The sequence below is a fragment of the Sceloporus undulatus genome, chromosome 3 (genome assembly GCF_019175285.1).
Source record: "Sceloporus undulatus isolate JIND9_A2432 ecotype Alabama chromosome 3, SceUnd_v1.1, whole genome shotgun sequence".
Lineage (NCBI taxonomy): Eukaryota > Metazoa > Chordata > Lepidosauria > Squamata > Phrynosomatidae > Sceloporus > Sceloporus undulatus.
This window is the reverse complement of record NC_056524.1, coordinates 65,006,399-65,027,071: the sequence shown is the minus strand read 5'-3', so window position 1 is coordinate 65,027,071 and position 20,673 is coordinate 65,006,399. Positions and strand designations below refer to the sequence as shown.

The following is a 20,673-nucleotide window of genomic DNA, read 5'->3' as shown; positions in this document are numbered from 1 at the left end:
CACCACCACCACCACCACCATCGAATCATCATCATCACCATCATCAATTCCAAGGATCTCCAGAAATTGAATCAAGATCTGTCAGAATATTTGCAGCAAGGTGTTCTAACATTCAATTGGTTAACAAAAAGTATAACTCATCCTACATAGATTAGGCTGCTGAAATGAAGGTGTGGAAAGAATGGCAGCAGCTTGGTAGAACCAAAATAAATTTTCTGAACTCAGTTCAGTTTTGGCATTAAAAACAAATTTCAAGGCTTAGAATATGCTGAGCAGCAACCATATACACACGGGCATTATTTTCTAGACTGGAATCAAAATGCAGTACCAAGCCTTACCCTCTCTGTCATCACTTTCCCCACCTGATGATTGACAAATCTAAAGAAAATAGGTTCCAGTTTATGAGGATTCCTTCCAAGGCAGATGCTGTAAAATCAGGGTTTTTACTTGTGTGGAGAGACTCTCCACAAGAACATGTGTTGTTGATACAGGTATATATGTTTAGCACTTAAACTGAGAATCTAGCAATTTCTTCCATGACTTAAAGGAGGGTCTCAAAGTCCTGTCCTGAAAGTATTGTTGTTTTTTACATTAAATATATCAAGCAAGCTTTCAAAACGCCACTGGATTCTTTATCATGCGAAGGTGTTAAAAATTATACAGGGGAATTTTAAAAAATGATGATGGAGTCACAGGTTTACATTTTGTCAAGTTGTTGTTTTTGTAGAAATGTAGGCCTGTGACTCTAACATCGTCACTTATTTTCCCTCCAGTATAATTTTTCCTGAAGGGAAAAAAACTCTCAGAAGGGCTGTGATCTCTAAATTCACTGGCATAAATTCTACTCTTTAGGCTATCAGTTCAGTGTGTGCTGCACCTTAAACCAGTGAGGCATTGCAATGAGCATTATAACTGCTTTTTACTTTTCCTGTCACTTGTACCAGAACAGTCACCATGTGCAACTGTGTGAGTGGCCCATCTGGTCCATTCACTGGTGACTGGAGGAAACATTTAAAAACAGTGCCAACTTTTTTTTTTCTTTGTTTGGATGAGTTCCACAGCAAGTGTTTAGAAAACGTGACAGTAGCAATACTTCCCTTCTGCTATGAAGAACATTAATCCAAAGTGGCAGGTTTCATATATTTCTGAACCTCACGTGTAAGGGGACTTACAAGGAAGGGATGGAACTGTCTGAACAGCCTGTAATTTTCCTTTATTGAAAGAGAAGATGAATTTGCTTTTGAAAGGCTACTATTTGCAGTTGCATTCTCATCCAATGGTCTCATAACAATGCAAGGGTATTCCTGTAGCCATCAAACAAATATGTCAGGAAAAGGAAATATGTACTCATGTTTCTCAGCAGATCAGGAGAGTGGGGAAAGAAAGTGTTTTCTCTAATAAATCAGGGTTAGACGCTCTTTCTGCAGCATGGCATCTGCACTAAACATCCTGTAGGAATAATATTTCTGCCAAACTGGGGCTGGACAGTTTCCACTTTATGGAATTTAGGATGTCAAAGAGAGATTAACACACAGGGACCTACAAATAACCCCCCCCCCCCTCCGGTATTGTATTGTTGTGTATAAACTGTAAGAATTCTTTTTGATCTGTGAGAAACCAAGAGGATTCTCAGGTCTAAAACTAGAACTGTCACCATACAAAATGCTGCAAACTGGAGCTAATTACAAGGAACTTATAACTCTCTTGTGGAAAAAGCTTCAGTGGCTAACAGTTTACTTCTAGGCATAATTCAGAGTGATTGTTATTATCTATAAAGCCCTATATAATTCAGGTTCAGACTATCTGAAAGACAGTATACCACTATATGAAGTGGCTCGAGTCTTGAGGTCCTAGGAAGAGAGTTTTCTCTTAATCCTAGCACTATCATAAATAGCAATGTCTGGTGAGGACACACTAGATGACCTTATCAATGAGTTGCTCCCATGCTGTGAATTTTCTTCTATGGGAGGTCAAGCTGGCTCCCTCTCTGCTCTCTTTTCACAAGCAGGTAAAGACCATTTTTTAATTTATTTAAACAGACAGTTGATGATTAATTATTGCACAGAAGTGTCTTTGTGGGGGGGGGGGAATAAAGAGAAATACAGCATGGATCAGAAATACAGATGTGCACAAAGCATCTGAGAAACACCCATTTAGTAAGATTCATTTTAATTAATTATGGCAATGAAGAGAATAAAATGAATGATTGCCCACTTAACTGGGACTCAATACCACAATGTCCTATGGAAACCAAATTGGGCTAAAAATTGTTTTGTTTTTTTAAAGTAAACAATCTGTCACAAGTCATCGACCCTGGTGCACCTCACCATGTTAAAGCATATCTCAGTTATTGCTGACACAAGAGACTTAGGCACTGTACAGGTGGGCAGATACGGCACCCCCGTCATGTGCTAGGGGTTGGCCGAGAATGCAGCATCCATACTGGCCTCACCCCTAGCACGTGACGAGGGTGTCAAAATGGCGGCACCCTGTATACATGGGTGCCACCATTTTGGCATAACAGCTGCATCGCGTCCAAATGGCGCGGCATGGCCGTTACGTCTTGGCGCCACTGAAGGGTGCTTGTGGCGCCCTTTCAGCGGCGCCGAAAGGAGCTCCAAAACAGAGCTCCTTTTGTGCCATGTATTGCTGGCGTGGCCTTTACATGGCCGCGCCAGTGATACTGAAGAGAAAGGGGCCAAGCGGCCCCTTTCTCTGTCTCCCCGCCGCTGTTGGGGTGTCCTTGGGGCATGGAGCCCCAAGGACACCCCTTTCCAGGCCGCAGAGAAGTGGCATTTTGCCACTTGCCTGAGGCCTGGGAAAGCGCTGGATCGGGCCTCTGGGGCTGCCGCTGTGGCAGCTCAGGCCCCGATCCATTGGGGAAAGGGGCGGGTGCAGGCCGCCCCTTAGTTACATCATTTATCCCAACCTTAACCATGCAAACAAAATCAGGAGCTATATACATCACAAAGAATATTGTGTGACTTATTACCAGCCCTATATTTCTGTATCATTGGGTCATAATTTGCTGTCCTTTCAGAGGCAACACCAGTAACAAAGGCACAGTCATTCTTTCCTTTTCATTTATTCCTCTTTCTTACACTGTAATCTTTCTCTGTTTCTTTTCAGTTAACCAGTTACATGTACTTAAACCTCTCCTATCCACTTTTGTTAAAAACATTTTCCTTCTTTTTTCCCCACTGTTGTTTCACATTTTGAACTTCTCACTCTTCTGGTATTTCTTCCACTTGCCACAGTTCTATTGTTCTTATAATGAATTTAGAGAATCCCAGGGGGCCAAAATTTATCTTGGCCAGCTGTTTATTGTATTCTTATTTCTCTTTTACCTATCACTTCAAACATTCTTGAGTAGCTTGTTACTTTTTCTCAGCCTCATCTATTTCCTGTCAAGCTTAATGCTGGTGCCTATTTGTGGGTCTCCTGTATCTTGTTCTGTTCTCTATGCAAGTGTTTAAACTTATTATATCTCCTGAAACTTATGACATATTATCTCTTTCCTTTTCTTTTTGCATCATTACCTCCAATTCCCTCTCACTCTGAGATCCTTTAACTTGGTATTGTTGCCTTTTGGAAACTTCCTCAGTCCCTGCAGTGGCTCTTCCAACTGGTATACATAATTTGCAAAAAGATATATCCTTTATACAAAATTTCTATGACAACAGATTACTCTTCATAGCCTTATTCCACACTGTGGGATTTATATATGGAATTAGCTACTTTACACTTTATAGCTAGTGCATGGTTGTTAATGTAATTTGCTTTCAAGCTGACTTTGACTTAGGGCATGAGTCTATGTTCCTATGAATGAAAGCTCACAAGAGCCCTGGTTATCAATTTTCCTGCTCAGGTCTTGCAAACTCAGGCTTCTTTGATTAAACCAATCCTCCTATAATGAATTCTTCCTCTTTTCCTACTGCCTTCCACTTTACTGAGCATTATCATTTTTTCCAAGGAGTCATGTTGTTTCATGATGTGCCCAAAAGATGACAGCCACGGTTAGTTATCTTCAGTTCTGGTTAGGGGTCAGGCTTGATTCGCTCTTGGATCCATTCATTTGTTATTTTAGAGGTCCATGGTATCCACAGAACTCTCTCGCAGCACATTTCAAATGACTTGATTTTCTTCACTGTCTGCCAAAAACCTTCACTCAGAGAATTTGGTTTTCATAAGCTATGTGATCCACCAGATAACATATAATAGTGGGAACCATGTGAGCTAGCAGATGTTGTCAGACTGCAACTCCCAACATGCCTCATCATCTATTCTAGCTAGGAATGCTAGGAGTTGCAGTCCAACAAGATCCGGAAGTCTGCATGGTTCCCACCCCTAATCTACATGGAAACCAAGGAAAACTATAGGCTAGAGGAAGAGGTACAGACTTAAATGGGATCAAATGTGCTAACCTAAAATCTGCAGGAGGCTATATTTGAATACTGCCTCCTGCAGCTCAGCTCAATTGCTGAATAAGGAATGCAGAAAATTCCCACCTACATATGCCTCTAACATACTTGTTACATGAAGGCCCAGCATACAGTCGGGCCCTTCTTATACACAGATTTTTTATACACGGATTCAAGCATACACGGTTTGAAAACGTTCAAAAAAGGTATACATTTAAAATATCAAACCTTGATTTTCCATTTTTTATAAAGGACAGCATTTTGCTATGTCGTTATATTTAATGGGACTTGAGCATCCACAGATTTTGTTATACACAAACCTCAGCGTATAACAAGGGTCTACTGTAGTATGCTGCATACTATGTCTGTATAAAACAAGTTAACACTCACTTTGGCAGCTAAGAATAATTGTAGCCTAGCTTCGTAAGACATCCCCCCTTAACCAAATTTGATATACAATGCATAACATTTCTGTACTATCAATTATACATACATTATTCAAGGTTTATAAATGCTAACATTTCATTTAATTCTCCATGGAACTGGATTAAAGGACTACACACTCACACATTATTCCGATACCATTATTCAGAGGTGATTGTTGAGGTACAACCAACTACACTGCCACAATTACTCTGTGGCATATGTATCCTGAATACAGTTCTGCACCATAAGCAGTGAGGAAGAGAGGTATAAAAATAAGATGGGTATACACTGAAACTCTAGGGCTCTGCACAACCAACCCTTCTGGAGGCATTCCACTAACTCTTACTTCATTTTCCTGTTCCAGATGGAATACATCTGAAACTCAACACTCATGAAAAAGAGAAACCATGAATTAGTCTGAGGTTACAGCCAAGTTCTACAATTTTGGAGTCCATCCCATCTAAAATCAATAACAGAGTCCCTATATTTCCTAAAAGGCTTTGTGGAAAGCCTTCTTAAAGAATGAGGTCTGTGGTTGCAATCCTATACTCTCCTAGGGCGGAGTAGGCTGCACAGAACACGAGACCTGCTTCTGAGGAGATAAGCATGGCACTTACAACTCTGAATTTCATGTCAGTTGAAAACTGTAACTATTTCCAGATAAAATTACCAGTTGAGAAATAAATCAGGCAACTGGCTATCTGAAATAATATCACATAATGCTTCCTGAATATTTTTCTGACCCACAAAATGTGGGCTGCTTGCATTTGTCAAAATCTCCTGGGTTGGGATGTACTGTAATCTAAAAAATTACCATGCAGTGTATGGGCAGGATTGTTTCTCAGTAATAGAGTTCATGACTGCATCTCTCTGGTCATCTCCAGGATCTCTTTCACACTGCACAGTTATAGCACTTTGATACCACTATAACAGCCATGGTGACATTCTACAGAATCCTAGGATTTGTAATTTGGTAAGATGCTAGAATTTTTGAGCAGAGAATTCTAAATACCTCACAAAACTACAAATCCCAGAATACTACAGGATGTAGCCATGGCAGATAAAGTGATATCAAAGTGCTATAATTATGTAGTGTAGAAGAAAGGGAAGAATAGGGGAGAGTGTAGCATCATTCCTTGAGATCCTCTGATTTAGATAACTATTAGGAGCCTAGCCATCTGTTTTCAGAATTCAAGGTTCAGAAATAATGCATGTGAGAGGATGGCTACTGTCTCTGTTGCTTTTGGGTATCCTGGAAACACTTCACTGGACAATGTGGAAAATGTGCTGGTGAACTAGCCAGATTTTGTGCCTGATCCAGCAGATCTCTTCTTATGCCTGTCCATGGAGCAGTAGATTCTGCTTCCTGGCCTTAAAAGCCCCAGGTTCCAACAAAGGCTAAGGAACAGAAATCCCTTAAACAGGGCACTGGAACTGTATAGTCTGGATTTGGGTATAATAGTCAAAACTTTCCGCTGTATATCTTGGCACACATAGACGAGACAGGTAACTGCTGAACGACTGCATGGAATGCAAAAGCTAAGTATCATATTAGCTCCCTGCTTCACATTTGCCTAGTTCTTCACAATTTCTCATGGTGGCCTCTGCTATGTTGGCTCCATCCTGCATTTGGTTTGGCCTCTGCTTCTCCTACTCCCTGGGCCATGTCAACCCAATACAGAATTCACTTGCCTCAGTGCAGAAGTCACATGCTACAAATGTGTGAAAGGAAAGGAGAAGGTGTAAAGCTCACCCTAGCTGACACTATGGAAACAAGCTTAACACCTGCACATGCTTGTGAAAAGAAGTGTGTGGCGGGGTACAAACCGCCGCTTTGCGGCGCTCCCCCGCCGCCGCCATTTGCTCCGTGCAGGAGCCGCAGCAGCCAAACCGCGCGACTCCCGCGCGGAGCAAAAAAGAAGCTCCATTTCGGAGCTTCTTTCTGCGGTGCATCTATGAAGTCGCGAGGCGCCTGGCGCGGACTCGCGACGTCATAGGCGCTGCGACACGTCTGGACACTGTGCGTCCAGTACGTAAAGATGGCGGCGCCCATGTAGAAGGGGCGCCGCCATCTTGTACGTATAGGATACGTACTAGGGTTAGGGGGGTGCGGAAGCACCGCCCCTTCCTAACCCTAGTACGGAAGCACCGCCCCTTCCTAACCCTAATCCTATACGTACTAAATGGCGGTGTGTATCCCGCCTGTATGTGCACTAGGACATACATTTCATGGTGCAGTCCACCAATTGAGTTTGCAAAGTGCTATTGTCTTCAGAGAATCAAACAAAGAAAAGATTTTCACCACAAATTTAAAGGCTTATTTAATGCAGCAGCCTGGAAAGCTTGGAGCAGTATTTCTATTGCCTATTGATGCAAGTCCAAAGAAAGAAATATCATCTTAAATTACTGTTTGAAGAGTCAGTGAATGTGCAGTCACTGAATGTGTTGCTTTAAATCAAGTCTTGATACACAGAATTATGTAACATGGCATAAAGGCTAGCATCTTTAGGTCTGCACCATTAACTCTCTATCTTTGCAAAATGCAGAAGTCACATCTTCAGCACAGTACTATCAGCATATCAAACAAGTAGAAATGATGTTAACTGTATAGGATCTGAATACCTGCAAAACAATCTGATTCTCACACACTTCCACACTATTGGTCTTAATCTTTTTGGGGGATGAGAGGGAAAACCTTCTGATATTAATTCATTAGTCCATCCACCAAGGTCCACCACAAAAATCAAACATGCAACTTTCTGTTTACTGCATTGAATCACTGAAACTAAGATGTGTGTGTAAACATTTGAATACCTAGGATGGTCTAATTATCACAGTGCTCACACAGAAAAAGAACAGAGTCAAATTAATTCTAAACAACTTCCTACAAAGTACACAATTAATGATCCATTAAAAAGCAGGTTGATCAACATATGGCTCCAAACTGCTAATCCACATTTTGCTACACCAAACAAGACAACCGAAGCAAATTTTATGGTTTGTTTTAGATGCAATCTCATCTTAATCTGCTGTTCCACTACTAAAATTCAGCATTTAATGGAGAGACTGGTCATATCCAACTGTTACAAGAGTACACCCACTGAAGCAATGTGGTTTATATAAGTTATGATTTACCATTCAGCAACTGATTCAATAGGCAAAAGCTGGGATTATCAATTGGATTTTGGCTATAGTGCCTCATTCAGCTAACTAACATAAACAATGTCAGGCTCTAAAAGAGAAGCTTTGCCTAATTCTCCCCAGCCCAAAAGACAGTGATTAATGTTTAGGAATGTGTAAGAAGAAAGGATTTAATAATACCTAACAGCAATATGATTTATTATTGCTTCAAATGTGTGAAAGCAAGAGGAGGAAGGTTTCCTTAGGTCTTGGGCATGGAAGAAAAAAAAACACATCATTTTGTAATAATCCATTTCTGCAGTTAGCCGAGTCAAATGATTTTTCAAGTATCTTGGCTGCAATTGTACCCAGGGGAAAATGCCACTGGAGTCAATCGGATTTACTCCTGAGCAAATTCGCTGTACAGAGAAAGACCTCAACCTTCTGATAGCTTAAAAGAAAAAATTAGAAATTACAGGCCAAATATATTCATTCCACAAATTCATTAAAAGGTTTGCCCAGAGGAAACAAAAGTTGTGATGCACAGTATCAAATATGACGCTTGTGGTGATTAAAAACTATGTGTGTAATATAAGTGATAGCATTATTTACCTGTGGATAGCTGAGTAGGGAAAGGATTCATTTCTTTGTCTACCATTTTCTGATACAACGCTCTCAAACTGAATGGCTCCACAGTAAAGGGCAGCGTTCCAGTCAGCATTGCATACATATTCACACCACTGTAAAAGAAGAGGAGTGGGGGGAAACAGTTAAGCAACCAGTTCCACTAAAAAACCCATGAGTCAAGACATGCAAATAATACACATTAGGTTTATCAGTCAATATCTATTGATTGTGGAACACATTAGAATAATAGAATCATAGAGTTGGAAGAGACCGCAAGGGCCATCCAGTCCAACCCCATTCTGCCATACAGGAAATCTAAATCAAAGTATCCCCGACAGATGGCCATCCAGCCTCTGTTTGAAGACCTCCAAGGAAGGAGACTGCACTACACTCTGAGGGAGTGTGTTCCACTGTCGAACAGCCCTTACTGTCAGGAAGTTCCTCCTAATGTTGAGGTTGAATCTGTTTTCCTGTAGCTTGCATCCATTGTTCCGGGTCCTAGTCTCTGGAGCAGCAGAAAACAAGCTTGCTCCCTCTTCAATATGACATCCCTTCAAATATTTAAACAGGCTATCATATCACCTCTTAGCTTTCTCTTTTCTAGGCTAAACAACCCCAGCTCCCTAAATCTTTCGTCATAGGACATGGTTTCCAGATCCTTCACCATTTTGGTCGCCCTCCTTTGGACGTGCTCCAGTTTCTCGATGTCCTTTTTGAATTGTGGTGCCCAGAACTGGACACAATATTCCAGGTGGGGCCTGACCAGAGCAGAATAGAGTGGCACTATTACTTCCCTTGATCTAGACACTATACTTCTACTGATGCAGCCTAAAATCACATTGGCTTTGTTAGCTGCCGCATTGCACTGTTGACTCATGTTCAATTTGTGGTCTACTTGGACTCCTAGATCCCTTTCACATGTAGTCTACTTAAGCCAGGTGTCACCCATCCTATATCTGTTCATTTCATTTTTCCGCCCTAAGTGCTGTACCTTATATTTCTCTGTGTTGAAATTCATTTTGTTAGCTTTGGCCCAATCATCTGGTCCTGGAGATTTACATTCGTTCAGATTAACCAGATATTCCTGTACTGTATCTTTACTTATTCTGTGCTGAAATTCCCCCTATTCTGTCTTCTATGCCATTATCCTCAGGTTGAGCACCTTTTGCCTTCAGAAGACTGAAGCAAAGAAGGTATTGAGTAATTCTGCCTTTTCTCTGTCCCCTGTTAGCATTTTGCCATCTTCTTCACGCAGTGGTCCTACCATTTCCTTCTTCTTCCTTTTGCTGTGGACATATCCAAAAAAGCCCTTTTTGTTGTTCTTAATGTCTCTAGCAAGCCTGAGTTCATTCTGCGTTTTAGCTTTTCTGACTTTACTCCTACGCAGGCTAACTATTTGTTTGAATTCCTCTTTGGTGATTTCCCCATTTTTCCATTTTTTATACATTAGAAAATATGAAGCTATCACTGGTCCTACACTGGCTGTAACCCACCAATGTCTACTACTGGCTGGACTGGAGCATGACTTTGGCGCGGCTTCCTGACTCTTAGGACACATGCATAATTTAAACAGCATACCTCCAAAGTGACTCTAAGCAGCCTTATTTTGACCTGTCTGTACAGGGCCAAAGACACAACCTGAAATTTTTTGCATGCAAGACAAAAAGCTCCACTACTGAGCCATCACCCATTTCTATAGGAATCAAGAAAAGTTGCTTTCTCTTTAATGGTTAGAAACAACAACAACAATAACAACAATAATGATAATAATGTAATAATGTAGTACATTAATAAGGAATGAGATGCCTAAATAATAATAATAATAATAATAATAATAATAATAATAATAATGATTTGTATTTTCCCACCTCTCCCAGATGGATTGAGGCAGGATTACAGTCTGTTAAAAACCATACATCAATAATAATATATATATAAATATGATTCTATGGTTCTAAATACCCTGATCTTGGAAGTTAAGCAGGGATAACTGTGGTCAATATTTGGATAGGAGAATGCCAAGAAATATCAGGTGCTATTACATTATATTTCAGAGGAAAGAAATGACAAGCCACTTCTGACTATTCCTGAAATTCACAGGACTGTTGTAAGTCTGTAGGCAAGTTGGAGACACACACACACACACATTAAGGAGAAATGCCCTGTTTCCTTGCAACAATACTAGTTATGCACTGTTTGTAAAAATAAATAATAATTTGATGCTGCCATTTTGTACATGATCAACATTATTTTGAATCATCCATCTACAGGAAAGACTTCAAGGCTGGTCTACCGAAACAATCACAGAACATGAGTGCTGTTCTGCTGAACAGTTCCAAAGCATTATGCCAGTTTTAAATCATTAAGAAAAAACTTGCAGGGATACATCAGGGCTTCTATACTTATTAAACATGAAAGCCACCTTGGATCCCATTTTGAAAGAAAGGCAGGTATAAATGTAATAAATAAATAAATAAATAGTAAAATAATAAATAAATTAAGCATTAAAGCACTCATTAAAAAGAAGTTTAAAATATGAGAAAAAGTACAGGTACAGCTAATTGCAGTGCGCACCCACTGCGACCATGCAAGGTGCAAATGATTTATATCATTTCTTGTTACAGATGTGTGAAAATTTGCCTTAAAGGTGAGAAAAGCACTCCTGAAACTCCTTTCCATATCACAATCAGAGTCTGGAAATTTTATTTTTTAACTATAGTTCCCAGAAACACCAGAGAACATGGTTGGGAGATTCTGGGAGCATCCACTCTCCAAAGTAACCAATGTGCAGTCCTATTCTGCAACATTCTATGGCCAGCAGTGACATAGTCCTGAGCGCTAGCAGTTTATCATTATAAGTGAGACTTTCTCTGTGCAGAAAAATAACAGAGTGGAGGAAGGAACAGAGGCTAAACTACTGTGAGCTAGGGTGGTCAACCAGAAATTTGATGACTGCTCCAGATATCAGACCTAGGACAGATGAGCTTGGTTAAGACCAGCTGACATCTTATTTCCCCAGTGTTGTGGGACTATACAGTGAGATACATAATCTAGGCCTAAGGTCTTAGAAAGTATCAAGACATGTGTTAAGAGGAAGGAAAGTATATTTTACAGGGAACAATGTAGTATAGTTTTAGTGCAAACATATGCAATTATTCTTCTGAAATATCTCCCTTGGTTTCTCTCCATAAATGATCTACAAAGGAAGAAGCTATCCAAATTTACCATAATATTAACAATAGATCATTTATTACATCTTTTAAAAAATGTCTGTCATCTGTATAAGTCTTCAGAGATGCTTCTTAAATCTGTTTCTAGCACAAATATCTTTTAAGAGCCCTGGTGGCACAGTGTTTGAATGTCTGTACTGCAGCCACTCACTCACAAACCACAAGGTTGTGAGTTCAATACCAGCTGGGGCTCAGGATCGACTCAGTCTGACATCCTTTCAAAGTCGCTAAAGTAAATACCCAGCTTATTGGGGGCAATTAACTTACACACTGTAAACCACTTAGGGAGTGCTTAAGTGCACTGATAAGCAGTATAGAAATGTACTTGCTATCTCATCACATAAGATTTCAAACATTTTTTTACTCTTTATCTTAAAAGAGTCAAAGGAATAAGCTGTAAATTAGATCTCATTTTGCTTGGAAATGGCAAAAGCTACGTACACAACCTGGAAATCAAGAGTGGTGTCATCTGCTACATAATACAAGAGAGGGGGAAAGCGAAAGAATTGTGAAAGGACTGGTTCAAGAAATTACTTGAAAATGGGATAATGTCTGCACATAGGGACCACATAGAAAGTTCACTCACACCACACTGTGTCCTTACATCAAGCAGTTGCAAAACTGCAAATAATCAACTGCGCTGTAAGATACTGAAGCCTATAATATAGTAATCCTTTTAGATGAACATGAGTCAAAAGTTAATTGGTGGAAGATGTCATTGCTTGAGAAGGTAAAAGGCCAATACTTAAGAAGAGAACATTCTTTATATTCTTGTCAGAGTCAGAGCTCCAGCTTACTTTGGATGGGTGACCCTATGTAACAGCAACCAATTAAAGAGAGGTATGGCAGGTTCACCTTGGATTTTCCAACAAGACAGTTATAGCAAATTGGGCTCCAACATATATAGCTCCCAAACCTAAATGCTTGCCACCACCTCATCAACTCCACCATGACCACCTTGAAGAATAAAACTCCTATCTGGTCCAACTGCAGTGAGATCAATGGAATTAACTTCACTGTATCAGACATGGCATTGTGAACATTTTTTAACAGACATTTAGCGACTCAGCTTCCTTTTCTTGTGGTCCAATACATTCTTGTGAAATTTTAATGTCACTTCCTACAAATACAAATTATTTCCCAAATTTCTTCACATCAAGCACCAAATGTCTCTAATTTGCTTCACACCACTATGAATACCAAATCTTGGGTAGTGCTGTAGTGGTAAATTTTAAGATGCAGAGACACGTCATGACAGCCCCTGTACCCACGCCCCTGAGAACAGCCTAAAGGTTCAGGCAGCTGTACTGATCCTTTCCAACAAGTCAGTTCTAACATGTTCATTTTCACCAGAACATTGAAAACCATGACAAGACATTTCAGTAATTTAAAATTTTAGTTGAGCATTTAGAAATACACTATAGGCATCCAAAGAAAAGAGGCAGATAAAATTACCAAGGGAATGCAACAACAGCAAATGTAAGAGTTCTATGTGTGGATGGTTTTCCATGTCTCATTCTCTGCAATGCTAGAAATTTGCAGACTGCAGAAAAAATTCATTGGGGGAGTAGAACTCTGATTGAGGGGTGTGATACCTTTGTTCTCCCTCTCAGTAGCTATACCCTGCAAAATACTTGCCATTCTAACAAGGATAGCTCATAAAAATATTTTTTTGCTAGGAACTCTCTCCTCCACCATTCCCTGCAAAAAGCTACTGTGAAATTTGCAACTAAGTTCAGAGTGAAAAGACCACCTTGAGGAGATGCCAGGTAATATTATGCCTAATAATAATAATAATAATAATAATAATAATCATCATCATCATCATCATCCTGTATTTTGATACTGTGGACCCTGGCTCCACTTTATTGGTGGCTTGTAGTATGAGCAGGAGGTGATGTCTCAACCTATGAGTTCAAGATAAGGAGTCCTTCCACAGGCTGCTTCACAACATCACTGGTCCAGGATACCTTTTGCTCCTGCTTTCCAGGTACTGACAGTGTATACTTTTAGAATTCTGATGGCTAAAGTAAAGGATATACCCTATACCAGGGATGGGCAAAGTGTGGATATTTGGGGGCAAAAATGTTTTTGAGCCTTCCACAGTTGCCACCAGATGCAACTTTTGAGGCACTTTGGAGAGTAGACTGTATCATCATATATTTAAAGTGTTCTTAGTATATGTTGAAGTTATTTCAGTGCTGAGAATTATAATGACTAGCACAGTAATCCATTTTTTTCTTTATTAGCATCTTCTATTGAAAACTTTGTGCAGCTGCTTACATAAAGGACAAAAAAAGTGTAAAAGAAAAGAAACACATAGCTTTTCAATAATAGTAACTCACATGGACCAAACATCTATTTTGGGACCATATTTTTTCCTTGCAAGAAGTTCAGGTGCTGCGTAGGCTGGACTGCCACACTGTGTGCTGAATGGATCAGTGTATCCCAAGATACTTGCACAGTTGCTCAAGCCAAAATCTGTAAAAATAAAATAAAATAAACAGACCTTTAAGCACTACACTTGAGAAGAAGAACAACCTCCCAAAATTACCCTTTGCTGCCATCAGCATGATTTGATTTATCCACTTAAAAGCTCTGCTGAGTTTAGTTGAGATTTTCTGTAAAAAAAAAATATATCAAAAAACAACCACCTTGATATTTTAAAATATATGACACATGCAGATCTTGCTGTGTTTGTTGTACCTTTTCATTGTACACCCCTTCCAGAGTTATTTAACATGAAAATCAGTATTAAAAGCTTCTCAAATAAATAACATAGATGTGGGGGGAGTGTAAATAGGGCAAGAAATTTAAATAATCCCTAAGAGGAAAGATTACAACATGAGTTCAAATATCTAAGCTGAGGTATATAAAACAGTATGCTCCCTGATATAAAAACAATCCAGTTAGAGCAATGGAACTTCATTTCTTCCATCTCACTTTGCACCCCTTAAGAGATGACTGATAACCATTTCTCTGGAATAGGATTATCGCTATGCGGCTACATGGAATTGGGGGATCACTCCTTTTTACTTCTGTTACATTCCAATATTCTACCAGTGGAAATTCTGTGTTGGATCCCATTTGTGATACAACACATCTATGTGAGAGAGTGGACTCTTAAGGGCACAATTTGATTTTCTTGAACACATTTTGTCTCAGATGTTACTTCTACTGTCAGTTAAGATGGTCTAGAGGGATATCAATGCAGGCAAAAGCCATCCCCGTTTTTGACCATATGGGGGACCAGGCACAAAGGACAGTAAAAGACAGGAAATAAAATTGTAAACACATTAGCAGCAACAAAATAATGTCTATTGAGATCCAGGCTATCTGTCCTGTGCAAGGCTATCTGTTCCTTTCTTAGGCAGAGAACATCTTTTTTGCTTTTTTTGATCTCTGCCTAAGAAAGCAATGGTGCTAAATTTAATTAACAAAACTAGTTGGGTGAATATTTAACCGTCTCTTATCCATGGGCAGTGTGCCTGATCCAGATAAGATCCCCACATGCTCCTTTTTGAATAAATTATAAAATCTTCTGGAACTAGATGAAAAGTATTTGACATCTCAGGCAGCTAGACTCTAAATCAAACTCAAAATAAACAAAGATAAAATCTGGGATTTTCTACCTTTAATCCTTCAAATACCCAATACCATTTAAGCAGTTTGTGAGCAGTCTCATGCAGACCTTTGTATAATTCATTGATTTTCTCATTCATTAATTTTCTGGACTAATTTTCAATGGTTTTCATCACCTTTGAGGTGATGAAGCTTGAAGCAACAGTCTTTGCCTGCATATCCAGACTCACTGCTGTTAGAAAATGTGTAGGCACAGAATTAAATACATAAACAGATGTTCTTGTAAGGGGAGTATTTTCCTTTCAATGCCCACAACTAGTATTAATGGGAGTTACAAACAGATAGTGAAAGAAGATGACTAATCTATAGTGTCTGCAGAAGTTGGATGCAGAGTGAGATGAATGCAGCTGAGAGACAGCGCATGCAATCAAGGGGCCATTGACAAATTATAGAACATCTCCGCAGCCAAACTCTAATTCTAATTTTGCAGATGAATATGCAGAGTTTACAGCATGAGACCTTTTGCCTCGTGTTGTGTGAGTAAGCTCCAAGTGGCTAAGGCACAGGGGGAAGCCAGGGCTTGGAACTGAAGCTCTCAACTTCACGCAAAATGAAAAAGCCAAGGACAATGGTAGACACTACAAGTAGCAGCCTTTTCTCCTTTTCTTCAAATTATAAACATTCTGTACAGCAAAAAGGTGACATGAACACCGTGATTTCACAAGACACTGTTAATATTTTGTATTTTCTTTGTGATGTCTTTCTGTTGATGTTTTACACAATGAAATACTGGCATTTTACCATTCCTTGAGATGCTGTGTTTCTACAGGTTAAGGCCAGACACCACATTTATCAGTGGCAAAAATGATGACAGAAAAGACACATTCTAAAGATTATATCCCTGGTATAGGAAAACAGGAATCCACCACTCTGCTCTAATGACAATCATATTTCTGGGACCTATCACTCAAAATTAAACAATAGCAATTTATCACGTGACTTACTGTATTCTTTTCTTGAATATTTACATTAGCATCACTTCTAAAAATGGTTCTTATTACCCTAGATTTGAGAGCCAGTGTCATGTAGTAGTTTGAATGTTGGACTAGGATTCCAAGGATCAGGGTTCAAATCACTGCTTGGCTATGGAAACCGACTGAGTGACTTTGGGCACATTATACTCTCTCAGCCACTCTGAATAAATCTTACCCCCCCCCCAAAAAAAAAAAACCTGTGATGGTGTTGCCTTAGAGCACATTATCATTGAGGGCACAAAACAACAGCATCCTAGTTTTATTAGGAAGCAAACCTAAGTTGACTAATTCCAAAGTGACATGTTGAGGACTGGACACTACCTGTCAGTATTCATTTGAAAAGACAGTTAACACCATCTTTACCACTTTTACCACATTTCCAAAAAAAGCACCCTTATATATTTTTTTCACATGGAGTTTTGTGGCAATTCAGAAGCTTCCTTAGATTATATTATTGGAAGAAATACAGGCATTAACAGTTTTAAAGGACTTTCATACCAATAAGTTTGATATTGTTGTCTTCATCCAGCAAGAGATTTTCTATCTTCAAATCTCTGAAACATATAAACATAGATCATGAGGACATGAACAAAATTCAGAGATATCACTGGGTTAGTCTGGAATATCAGTCTGGAAATAGATCTTGCAGCACCTTTAGAACAATTACTCTCAAAGTTGCTGCAAGATCCCTTTGCAAGAGGACAGTGGTCACACACACCCATTTACGTCCTCCCATACAACATACAGAATCCTTAGTAATGTTTTTTGTACTAATGATACTCATTTTGTGCTAATAGCAATAGTTGTGACATAAACAAAATTAAATGTAAACCTTTAAATTATAATATCATATGCAGAACCTAAATGCATTTAAATATACATCGTTTCATGTGGTTAAAGTGAATGTTTGGTAAGATGTGATGTTTTTACAGAATTTTTAAAAAACGCTTCAGATGTAGTTGGACTAGAATGCCCAGCAGGCTTCATCACTAGTTATGCTTGATAGGACTGATGGGAACTGTAGCCCCACATCATCTGGAAGGTCATAAATTGCCTGCCCCAGTATAAGTGAAAGACAGAAAATGGCTCACTGACTTTGAAACAAAATTTACAATATTTATGACCTTGTGCAGTTCAGACAGATTCCTTAGGCAGCTCAGCGGATCCAAAGCCAGCTTTACATTTCAAAAGGAAGCATTTCTCAGCACTGCAGATTTCATAAATACTGCACCAGCCGAGCCTACTTGCTTTTGATATCAGTAGACTGTAAGCTTCAAGAGCTCAAGTAATGGATGCCATGAGACAAGCTCTACAATGTCCCAAATAACTACATTACAGTCTTTCCAATATTTTGTTATTGTTTCATTGTAATCCATAATCACTGTAATGTTCAAAATACTTTACAATGTTTGTCTCTTCCATCTTTATAACAGCACACCTGAGAATGTGTTAATGATAAATTCTGGAGTATGGGGTGCTGCAAAATAACTTCAAATTATTTTGCTGCCTTGCTGGCATGCTGTTTTATGTAGAGAGGAGGATAACCATAGCCCAAACTAGATGTGCAACTATGTGCACCTTAGCATTCACTGTGATATAGTTTTAAAAATATATATCAATATAAAATGAAAAATATACAAGTAGCATCAGTAGGAGGGCAGGAATGATCATTACTGAGATCAAAAGGGGGGGGGGTTAACTTCTTCTTCAGTCCTGCATAAAATCTTGAGCTCCTACTGCAATCCTGATTAAAACTGCCCACCTGAAACTGCTATTTGCCCCTTGGAACACAGCATTGGCACAAAAGGAAAAATTCTTTCCAATGCAAATATCAGTTTTGGGAGAGATATTTTCTCCAGTAGGATTAAATTTCTATACATGACAAACCTGATCATTATCAGCCCACCTCCCATTGCTTGTGTTGCAAAAATGCAAAATGGCTCCCTAGTGCTGTTTGTATTGTTTCCAAAAAATGACACACTCAGTACAAAGACACATTTAATATCACATCTAGATCAGCTCTGTTTCTTCTCCCAAGTGTTTTCTCCCTTTCGCCTCTTTCTTGCTGTTCCATGAAACTGAGTGGAACAAAGAAAAGGCCTGCGTGAACTTTTCATTGAATTCATTGCATGAATTGGACTGGGGCTCCAGGAGACTGGGCTTTGAATCTGCACTCAGCAATAGAAACGCACTGGGTGATCTTGGGAAAGTCACCCTCACTCAGCATCAGAGGAAGGTAATGACAAACCCTCCTCTGAACAAATCTTGCCAAGGAAAATCCTGCCCTCTGAACAAATCCTGCCACCATAAATAAGAAACTACTTGAAGGCACATTATTGCAACAATATAGCCCAGTTCATATTTCTGCAAATGAAATAATAAAAGATAACTGCTGCCTATTAAGGATACCTGCTCTTGCTCCTCTGTGACTAAGGACTTTATCACACGGGAGGTAAATACCCTCATCCCATGATTAAATCACCATTCATTCCTGTTAATAACATGATTGGGGGGGGATTATCACACCCCCTTGTGCTTCTCTCATTCTTGTCCTGTTTGTTAAGAGTAATGGAAGCATCATTTGATATTAATGGAAACTCCCATTAATACCAAATGATGCCTACATTACTCTTTACAAATGGGACAAGAATGGGAGAAATGCACGGGTTGTGATAATCGTCCCTCCAATCGTGCTATTAACAGGATTTAATGGCGATTTAATCATGGGAGGAGGATGCTTGCCTCCTCTGTGTGATAGTCTCCTGTGACCTAGACGTCATGAGGAGACCTCTGACTTCTAAAGAGAACCAAAATTTTGATCTTGGATGTGGAGCAACACCCACAAAGATTTATTTTGTAGTAAGGACTACAAGACTGGTAAGGAAAGGCCAGCCTGGAGGCAGAGTTGGGGTGTGGTGTCCACATGATGCATGCCCTGACTCCACCCCCAGGCTGGCATGATGCTGAATGCCACACCACGGCGCTCCTCTGGAGTTTGAGACTGCTTTAACTGCTCTGGCTCAATGCTAGGGAATTCTGGGAACTGTTGTTTTATGAGACATTTAGCCTTCTCAGACAGAGAGCTCTGGTGCCACAATTAACTACAATTCCCAGGTTCCCTAGCACTGACTAGGGCAGTTAAAGTGGTCTCAAACTGGACTATTTCTGCAGTGTGTTTTGGACCCTCTCCCAAAGCCTAAAGCCAGCTCAAAATGGATCTAGATAATCCATTTTATCTAAGAATATTTGCAACTAAGAAGCCATCAAATGTTCCATTTAAAGTGAAAAATGTCACTATTAACAGTGCAGTGCGATAGGGGCATTTATTTCTAGGGAATGATCTGGGCCAGATGCTTGAGCCTCCATATTTCTCTTGAACTAGGGAGCCTTTCCTCCAGCTCCCTTCTGCAATGGATCCAACTTAACTGGTAGAACAGAAGGAGGGCTCAGCTAGTCATTGGCATCCACTTGACTCCTCCATAGGTAAGTCTGTTTCTTTTTCAGATGAAGAAGAACTTTCAAGGATGGCATGACCAGCTCAGAAAGGAATGCTACTGAGTAGTGAGGGAGATGGGATCATAACTATCCACTGCAATTCTGCCTCACTGCCCCTTCCTCCAGTCTCACCTGCTGCTATACAGAGATCCCAGCTGGACAGACGTGGGAGAGAACAGATTAGGACTGAAAGCATATTTTTCCCTAATAGACCAGCCTCTAAAAATGCTATTATACTGTTACACTCTGTTATCACTTGCAGCTATAAGGTTATGGGCAAATTATATGGCCCACCATAATTTGTTTACAGAAAACATGGCATAGCATTTTTGTTTTGAACAGCTGTGCAGAGGTTCCACTAATCTGCCTAAAATATGCTGATGACATATTCCTAACCTGGACCTATGGAGAAGATTCATTCAAGATCAGAATTTTGTTAAGATTTATCCTTCTACAAACTTGATGAAAGAGCGCTGTACCACGCATGTACATTTTTATACCACTGTCACCTCCAGACCATTCTATTCAGTAATGATCCTTAACCTTTTTTGGTGTCATTTCAGAACCTTTCAGAACCTGATGGACTCCATAGAAAAATGTACTTAAATACAATTTTCAAACTAACAGGAGGGAAATTGAAAGGGGGAGGGAATCATTTTTGCCCCTAGTTCCCAAGAACTCTAAATCCATTTATGGGCTCCCCAGAGGTCCATGGGGCACAAATTTATAAGCCCTACC

At 39.7% G+C, this 20,673-nt stretch overlaps 1 protein-coding gene across 1 annotated transcript in view; it reads right to left on the bottom strand.

Annotated features, from left to right (window-relative positions):
• HUNK (hormonally up-regulated Neu-associated kinase) overlaps positions 1-20,673 on the bottom strand; it is an 85,753-nt gene that overhangs the window by 14,647 nt on the left and 50,433 nt on the right. The window contains exons 3-5 of the mRNA XM_042458381.1: positions 16,939-16,994; positions 14,170-14,305; positions 8,580-8,707 (exon numbers count right to left, since the gene is read on the bottom strand). Of these exons, the coding sequence (XP_042314315.1) occupies positions 8,580-8,707; positions 14,170-14,305; positions 16,939-16,994 (320 nt within the window). The remainder of the gene's footprint in view (positions 1-8,579; positions 8,708-14,169; positions 14,306-16,938; positions 16,995-20,673) is intronic.